The 9,376-nt window shown below is 37.1% G+C and overlaps 1 protein-coding gene across 1 annotated transcript; it reads right to left on the reverse strand.

The window, feature by feature from the left end:
* Positions 1 to 250: 250 nt before the first annotated feature.
* On the reverse strand, positions 251 to 4,157 carry LOC103961572 (U-box domain-containing protein 35-like). The gene is made up of 10 exons (XM_048587196.1): positions 3,986 to 4,157; positions 3,297 to 3,394; positions 2,844 to 2,965; positions 2,658 to 2,757; positions 2,519 to 2,571; positions 2,115 to 2,388; positions 1,889 to 1,990; positions 1,370 to 1,798; positions 449 to 1,219; positions 251 to 307 (listed from the first exon to the last, which is right to left on the reverse strand). The coding sequence occupies exons 1-10, from the start codon at positions 4,155 to 4,157 to the stop codon at positions 251 to 253; spliced, it is 2,178 nt and encodes a 725-aa protein (XP_048443153.1).
* Positions 4,158 to 9,376: the final 5,219 nt, after the last annotated feature.

Raw genomic sequence — 9,376 nt, forward strand, 5'->3', positions numbered from 1 at the left:
CAAGGGCATGAAGAAGAATGAAGAATCCAAAATTATCACTGCGAAAATGAGTTGGACCTCCTCAAAGGAGTAGGAGTCACAGAAGAGCAATTACTTACAAAAGTCCAACAACCCTCCACTTGCTTCTTGCTTAACTTTCCGACATGTCTTCCCATTGATGATGATGAAGAACAACCGCCTTTTCGAAAACTATTCTTGAAGCTCCACACTTTCGTCATAGACTCCAACCGCAGCAGCAGCCACCTCTTCTTTACATTGATCTACGTTGAATTTCCATTTCGACATTAGCATTTTCTCTCATTCCATCCTGATATTATACATAATAAAAATTACAACTGAAGTCTATTATATTTTAGAAATGTATCTAAGTATCCTTAATTTGAAGGAAGCTTTGAATTTATTATTTCCACTATAAGAAGCTGAATAACTAAAACTAGCTATGACTAACCTGACTCTGAGTTGATGTTGATGCCATTGGTGGAAGTGACCCCGTGTATGAATAATGTCCACAAGAAACTTCAGTCGCTTCATTCTTCATCCCGAGATCTCTCAGCCGGTTCAGCTCAGGCAAGATGACTGTACTGAGATCTGGTCTATCTTTCTTCCTCAGCTCACAACACTTCAAAGCTAGTTTTGCAAATGATAAAGCCTCTTCAACTGGCCAATTTGTCACTGCAGGATCAAGCATCTGAGCAAATGTACCTTTCTCGATAGCCTTCTCAACTTGGTGGGATAAACCCATTGCAGGCCTTGCGGTAATGATCTGCAATAGCATTACTCCTAAAGAATATATGTCTGATTTCACACCCAACATTCCTGTTTGTTGATACTCCGGGTCAATGTAACAAAATGTACCAGCTGCTGCTGTCATCCGGTATTGAGTGACGCTATCAGCTATAGATGGTGGAACTAGCCTAGCCAAACCTACATCCGCAATCTTGCTTACATAGTTTCGGTTTACGAGAATGTTTCCTGGCTTGAGGTCACGATGCACCAGAGGCTCGGGTTTTGTTTGGTGAAGGAAAAGGAGGGCAGTGGCAATTTCAGCAGATATTTTGAAACGAATTGCCCATGTGATTGGAGGAGTGTTGTTCTTGCAGAAGAGGCGGTCTTCTAAGCTTCCATTTTCCATGTACTCGTAAACAAGGCATCCATACTCGGGGCAGGCGCCTACTAGGATAACCATGTGTGGATGCCTAATACGGCTCAAAACCTCAACCTACATTAAAAAATAGATATTGAAAATGAAGTTTTGGACAAATGATACATGAGAGCGTTTCCATTTCGCAATCTTCTACTCACTCAAATCAAAGTATAAACTTATTTTCATGCTTTAAGTTAGAAAATTGAACAAAGAAGATAGTTTTACCTCTTGTTGGAATTGCCTCTGCCCCTGTGATATGTCCGGCCTCAAGACCTTGATGGCAACAGGAGTGTGATCAAGAATCGCTCTATAAACTGGTCCATAACCACCTTCTCCAATTTTGTTTGAATTGTTAAAGTAATCTGTTGCAATTTCAATCTCTTCAATGGTGTATCTTCTGTACCGAACTTGATTGTTCACCAAAGCATCTATAGCTGTCCTGCTATCTTCAGCTTCCTGCTTCGCTTTCCTTTCTGCAATTTTTCTCTTCTGTGTTTCCAGATCTGCTAGCCTTTGTGCCATCCGTGCTGCTTCCGTTGCAGCTTTGCTCTTCTGCCTTTCCATATCTGCCATTGCCAGCGCAGCCTCTTCCCCTAGCTTGGCTTCCTCCAACTTGCGCTCTTCTGACGTCCTCCATTTTTGCATCTCCCACGCCTGGACAAAAAAATACAAAATTTCGGGTTCGAAATGGAATAAACTGCTTTCCAGATCATTGGAAAATATACCTATCTTTCAATGTCTTACCTTCTGTTTAGCTGTAGTAGCTTCTTTGCAAGCTGAAGTATACATGTCCATGGTTTGCTTCAGTTCGATCCTTAATCTCCTCATTTCGGCATCCAAGCCAGACTGTAACTTATGCAACATGAGTTTCAGTTATCTATATAAGTTCAAACCATAGAAATGGACATGGATTGTGATGCAAGTAATTGTCAGTATTCACTTTTATCTGTTCTTTATACGTTGAACTTACTGGGGTTTGCGAGTTGGAAGAGTTACCAGAACCTTCATTATCTGAACCATTTGATTGGAAACTAAACGGCCCTGAGAGATCACTGCAACCTGATGCAGAATTCCGATGAGACGAAGTTTCTGACGTGAAGCTTGCAACTGACTGTGTTGGTGAATTTGTTGTGCTGCCAGGCCTATACGCCGTTGGTGGCATTAACTGCTTAAACTCGGTGCTCTTATCCAAAGATACTCTGTCAGAGCTAGCACTGTTTGAGCTCCCGTCACTAAAATGTTTTCTGCAATGTAGGAAAAACTTATTTCTTGTTTCATTGATAAATTTTAGCAAGGATCATTATACAGTAAAAACCCAATTATTCTACTTATCCACCAAGAAAAGAATGCAGCTGCAAAATCTAGATTATATACCTGATGACATCTTCGAAGTCTGACACGCCATGAGTATGGTTGAAAAGCTGTAACTGTAGAGAACTTTTCTTGGGTAGTAACTGCACTACTTCTCGGTGTAACTGCACTACTCCTCGGTGTTTGAGGTCTGCTTGCTGACCGTAGAAGTCTGAATTCTTCCTTTCGATATGACATATACCACACAGGTTTCTGGTACAGATTTGAGTAAGCAAGTAGGCACATCTGAATTCTTAAATTTTCTACATGAAAGACATACCACTCTAGTTGTTAGAAAAAAAAATACATAACATCTCAACTACAAAGGCCTCAAAGAGAGAGAGATCACCTTGTTATAGCATTGCGACTGGAAGCGCCAACAACAATATTGCATATGGAGTTGCTGACAATATAATGAATAAGCGCACTTGGAACATCGATGTCATGGAGGATCACTTCCTTGGCTACAATCTGAAAAACTCATTGCCATCAATAACTGACAACCAGGTAAACTGATCTATTGACATAATATCCAATAATCCAAGTGAATATTTGGCAAGTTGTAGTTATTTAGCCATTCATATATGCACAGACCCAGTTTACGAATTTTAGGGCACACCGACGGCACTGTATTAGGCTCATAAGAGAAATTGAAAAACCAGGGCACGCATAAGGAGTAAAGACTAATTAAAGAACAAATTCAGGTTAAGTGTTCCTGGTGAGCTACATGCAACATTACTCAAGTGAATTAGATTTTAGAGGATTTTTAGCATATGGAAATCAAATGATATTAATCACTAACGCCTTTTCGTGCGCAGAATCCTCGGTAGGGAAGAAAGAAATGTTGCAGCTCGTCTTCAGTTGGCGGGCGACCATCTTTGGAAACTAAACCAACATCCTCTGCAAAACCAAGAACACATATCTCAAACACATACACAAAGTGAAGGTTACATATTCCATGACATGACAAGGTAAATAATGATTTATTAATACCGCCAATACATGTTAACAACAAATTAATCAATGACAAAAATTTCTAACACAAGGTTAATTATTTGTGCTAATGGGTTAAGACATAATCTTCTAAAAGGACGACCCAAGCCACAAGACTCTCCGCTTTATGAGAATCAAGGGGAACAACTATAGTGCGCAGCCTTACCCTTACTTTGCAAGAGTCAGAAGACATAATCTTCTATTTGAACCAAAAAAAAAAAAGGGTGCAGATATATGTTAGGTTAGTTAGCCAAGACAGCGTACCAGTCCCCTTGCATGAGAGTTAGAATCCCCTTCTCCATAGATTAGAAAGGTTTAAATAGAATATTGTTTTTGTCAAAGAAAAACATAAAAATATGGATGCAACCATGATTGACATCCCAATTGATCATCATATAATGTTTTTGATGGTGATCACATCAATAATTGTTAATTATGGTGGTGATAATTATTAGTGTTTATGGTTATGATGATGGTGATGAAGAGACGGATACCTACGAGGATGCAAGCTGCGGCTTCGAACGTGAATGAGGATGCAATGAGAGGTCCTATTGCTCAAAAGATAATCAACTGCCCATTTGACTGCCAATTGGCTGTTCTTGTCTCTGTCAATGGCGACCACGGTGGAGCCGGGGTCCCCGGCCACTGATGATTGTCTGAAAAGTGCCATCAAAAGCCGAGCACCACCGCCGCTACCACGGAGAAGAAAGAAAATGAAAAAAGTGGTGTGTGGTTGTATGTGTTGTACTAAATTTTGATGATTAAATACATGACATGGGAAAACCAACCTTGATTAACAGACTCAAACAAGTTCCTCCTGTCTTTCTAGCATTCAAGCAATCAGTTAGAAGTTGCAGTAGCCAGCCTAGGTTGTTTGTTCTCACAGGTCACCACTTCTAGAATATATAGGTACAACTGAAATCTAGCGACTGCAAATTTGAATTCGTAAAAATAATTAGAGTTTGGTATTGACTACAAATTGTTTCCTTTATTTTTTTAGAAATTTTGAATATTTGAATTTGATTAGACACTGTTAGAGTAATTTTTTTCGGGTGACGTTACCAATTCACTCTATCGTTCGCTATAATAAATAATGTAACAGTATGACCGCCACATTTGCATCACGTTCGCAACGTGAAAACTCAAACATATACGTGACCTTAGGTGCAAGTATAACTTCGCGGCCTGACCGCCATTGAAAAGGTTGTGGCCTTGTGGGTGGGTTGTTTTCAAGTTGTTTTTGCCCAGTTCTAACTCCAAAGGTGTTTCGGTAACATTTCAAAACCGAAGAACCAAAGCAGAATCTGTTTCATTTGAACCAAGGCACCATATGTTGTGGCCCTTTGATGTTCTTAATTAGCAACTAATTAGCTCCAATCTTAGTTGTCACTTTTGACTTACCTATTATGTCACGCCCCAGACCCGAGATCGGTGGAATAAATAATTATGTACTCGGTGCGCGAATAAAAGTGAAAATAATAAGAAAAAAATTAATTATTTCTTATATTTACATTAGAACGTTACACAACAATACAGTCGCACTCTAACTTACATTCCAAAAGTCCTCTATACTCCCCATGAAAGTCGACTACTTTTTCAAATTTCTAATTCAACACCTGTCAAATAATTCATAAGGGGTGAACTACTAGCTCAGTAGGGCAATAACCACAATGCATTTAGCACTGAGAAAGCAATGATGATGCATGAATGTAATGTTTCCTTTTCATTCTATTTTGTTAACCTAGTTAACAGATAATCCCATTTCCTTCATTAGTCATATTGTCAAACTCTCAGTCCCAAATCTGAAACCCGAATAGATTGTTTTATCAGACTCTAACCGAAAGGGTTTCACTCCTTTATTTCGTGCACTTTGGGCTAGGACATAGATCTTGGTGCCCTGAGAGTGGACTCAACTACTTTTAGTTTCATATTTCCATAAATCTCATACTTTCTCAAATTGGAACTCCAACAAATGATCATGTAATGATCATAGTTATTCAATTCCACTAATACTTTCCCAACAAGTCCACAATGCATATCACAGACTCACAGTTATCGTTCATGATAATTATGAAACAATATTCAAATGACATTTCAAACAAATAATATTCTTCCAGAAATATTAACCAAAGCCAAACACTTAAGCATTTGAATCATGTTATCAAATAGTCATACAATTGCACCAATTAACATAGACCACATAACCATGTGTATGAAGCCAAATAATATACATACATAAGGATCCACGTCACCGTCACAGTGTCTCAATGTTCTTTTGTTGAGTGACGTGGAGTTCCTAGGTCAATAACAATACAAACGGTTACTATATAATCCTCATATAGTAACTCGGTTATATTCCTTATTATAATTAGGGTCCAATACTTTTCTCGTAATCCAAATTTGGTGTCCACTAATTGGTACCTATACTCTTGTCCTAAACAGTTTCCGAGTTTACAAAATACCCCTGAACTTTTGTGCATTTACACTTTGGTCCCTTAACTTTCTGATAATTACAAAATGACCCATGAACAGAAACTTTTTTTTTTTTTTTTCCATTTAGGTCACTGGTATAAAGGGAGATGGATTGTCTACCCTTCCATTTCCATACTCTCCCCATACCTTCCTATTTGTATAGTCACGGTTAAGTCACGTCAACATTTTACATTCCCATTACTTTTTGTTTTACTATTTCTATAAAAAATTAATATAAAATGTTGACGTGGCTTAACCGTGACCACACATCATAGGAGAGCATGGGGAGAGTATGGAAATGGGAGGGCAGACAATCCACCTTCAGTATAAAGACCTGTTTTTCCAAAAAATTAAATCCAACTTTCAAGCCAAGATACAATTCATCAAAATTCATAAGTGGTACAACTCATATCTTCCATACAAATGTCTTTTAATGTCCAAACAGTATCTGACGAAAACTAACTGCACTATATATGAACATAATTAAAAGATCTCTAAATCCTCGCCTGGATCCTCCATGCCGTCCCCCCGTTTCAATTCCCTTTGATTTAAGGTCCAATGGCAGCTTGCCATGTGTCAAGCAATAAAAAAATTCTAATTTCTCTCCTTCTCCTTTTCTTTGATCCCATTTATACTACTGCATGTGTTGACATGGTAGAATGACACTACCATTAAGGCATTAACACCTACTCGCTGGTTGTCCCACCTGCTGTCACGTGGTAAGTCAACCCCACCTTGGCTGTCACTCCGTACGAAAATTAACCTAAAATTTCGGATTTGGATCCTCTCCTGAGCCCAAGAAGAGGATTCTTCTTACCAAAATATGTTGGTTGTTGGATTTTTATCCAACGACTATAATTATTATAACTTTTAAGGAATCCTCTTGTTTGTAGCCGCTGGATTTATCCAACGGCTCATGTGTCTTGGTCAGAAGAATCCTCTCCTTGGGCTCAGGAGATGATCCAAATCCTAAAAATTCTTTGAGTTTTGAAAAATAATCTGAAACATTCTACAAGTTGTAATGACTCGTAATGACGCCCACTACCTTCATATGAAAACCTTTTCGATAAATAAACACAACATATTTTTCCAAACATTTGTCTTCTTCGATAATAATTTTTGGGGTTTAACATATTCATATCTCAAATCTCGATCGCATATTTTCGATTTTGCATTTTTTCTAATGGAAATGCTAACAACCTATTTGTTTGCACAATGATCTAAACCATCTATTTAAAAAATAAAATAAAAAGTCATTAAGGATGACAAAATCCAAAATTGTTTAATCATCAATCCAAAATCGTTTAGTCATTAATCGATCTTCGATTATCTAATAAATAGATGAACCATATTATTTAGTTAAAAATTAAATTTAGGGCAACATTAATCGAACCGTTAACAGATTATGTTTGGAATTTTTTTTTTTATATTTAAATTGTGACCTAAAAAAGTGACCACTCGGATCATCAAAAAACATTTCTTATAGCTTTTCCGAGCTCGAAAGAGATGGATAACCGTGACCAGTAGTAAATCTACAGAGGAACCTGGGAAGGTCCCAGAACCCCTCGGCGACCCTAAACAGCTACTAGAAATTTGCAGGTTGCAAGTTACAGTGGCGTCTTCTTCTCGAAGAAGAACGAAAATAGAACCCTTTTTAACAATTGGCCGAAAACGATAGTGTTTTGGCTAATTGTTTCAATTTTTTTATAAAAAAAATATAAAATAAATAAATTAAACAATGGACAAAATGCTGTCATTTGTCCACATTGTTTCAAACCCCAACCCACATCCGTCCCCACAATTCCATCATTTCCCACTCATCTGCTTCCCCCAACGTCCAGCTTTAACATATTCACCCAAATTCCAATCCCCAACCCCCTAGATTTCAAAACCCTAAAATTCTAAATCCCACCCAATCCCATATTATAATTTTTATTACTCCAATATCATACCTCCACTTGTTTCAAATCTCCAAGCCACCACTATTTGTTCAAAATTCAAGTAAGTTTTTTGGTATTCTAATCTAATCTCAAATAAATTATAATAGGTATTGATGGAGATTTTTTAGTCTATTATTGATATGGTTAATTGGTATATGTTTTGTGTTTTTTTTGTTAAATGTGTAGTTTAGAAATAAGAAATATGGAGAGATTTTTCAAGCCAAAGCCAATAGCACTATCTATTTGTTCAGGTTGTTCGAGCTCAAGACAAAATGAATGTGACATTGATTTTAATAATCTTGAGAGATCTTGCTAAGAAAATGGTGGAGAAAGGGTTGCATCAAACATTTGCATATGTATATTTTCACCTTTAGTTGGCTTTGGTTTTACCTGGTTGGAGTCGCTTCAATGAAAAGGGCATTTTCTGCTATAAATATTATTAAGGGTCAACTTCACAATAAAATGGGAGATCAATGGTTGAGTGACAGCTTAGTTGTTTACATGGAGAAAGATGTTTTTTCATGTATTGGTAATAAAGCTGTCATGGAACATTTTCAGACTATGAAACCTCGTCGTGGACGCTTAAATTAGGATTTTATAGCTTGTAATGTTGTTTTGCTATGATTTTTGAATAAAATGTATTATATTTAACTTTTCAATATTGTTTTTGTCTATAAATTTTTTAACCCTTATTAATGGGACCCTCCGAGTTTAAAATTATGGATTTGTCACTGACCATGATTTGCCATCGGTTGTTCTTCTTTTATATAAATACAAAAATACAAAAAAAATGATCATTGAAAAACATTTCTAAATTTAAAAAATAATTGAAAAAAAATAGCAAAACAAAGTTTAAATGACAAAGTTGCTATCATTTTTTTTTTCTTTCTAATAGTAGTTAATTTCAAAATTAGAGATGGCTTTAACCTTGCAGCAAATTTTATTTAGCTACAAACAACAACCAAGTGAAGAAAAAATTCAAACATAAAAAATTAAGTAGAAGGGCACGAAAAAATGTGTTATTTTTTATATATCAAAATATTTAGTGTCACTTGAATATTGAGTGCTGGAAAAAATCTTCCGACCAAATGTAACATGAATGATTGAGGTAGACAGACATTATTGGCCCCATCAGAATCTCACAATTCAGAGCCAAATCAAGAAATTTGAAACGCTCATTTAAATCCTAGTGTCACCATTGCCTCACTTCGCACAAATTAAGAATCTAAATATCTCCTTCCCTCTTACGAACAGTCCGGGCATTTCGATCCGTTGGATTCAGATTGCAAGATCGCGAGGGGATCTGAATTCCCCTAATCAAACTGTCGTTTTCATGTCCACGGACACGTGTCGTTCACCGAAGCAGAGAACGAAAAGTCCGATGTGGGCAGTTGTCATCGCGTCAGCAGTGTCCTCACCTCTCAGCAATCGTCATCTCCCTGTTTGATGTAACATTATACGTGTCACCATTTGGAGT

Source organism: the organism of the source record quoted next, unplaced genomic scaffold (assembly GCF_019419815.1).
Source record: "Pyrus x bretschneideri cultivar Hongxiangsu unplaced genomic scaffold, Pyrus_bretschneideri_v1 Contig26, whole genome shotgun sequence".
NCBI classification, from domain to species: Eukaryota; Viridiplantae; Streptophyta; class Magnoliopsida; order Rosales; family Rosaceae; genus Pyrus; species Pyrus x bretschneideri.

What these genes read in the sequence shown, in the direction of transcription:
- LOC103961572 (XM_048587196.1), bottom strand. Translation starts at nt 4,157, where the DNA reads ATGGCACTTTTCAGACAATCATCAGTGGCCGGGGACCCCGGCTCCACC. An exon ending in AGTCGCAATGCTATAACAAG is followed by an intron (nt 2,758 to 2,843) that starts GTGATCTCTCTC and finishes TCTTTCATGTAG; the next exon opens with AAAATTTAAGAATTCAGATG. An exon ending in AGAGGCAATTCCAACAAGAG is followed by an intron (nt 1,220 to 1,369) that starts GTAAAACTATCT and finishes TTTTTAATGTAG; the next exon opens with GTTGAGGTTTTGAGCCGTAT.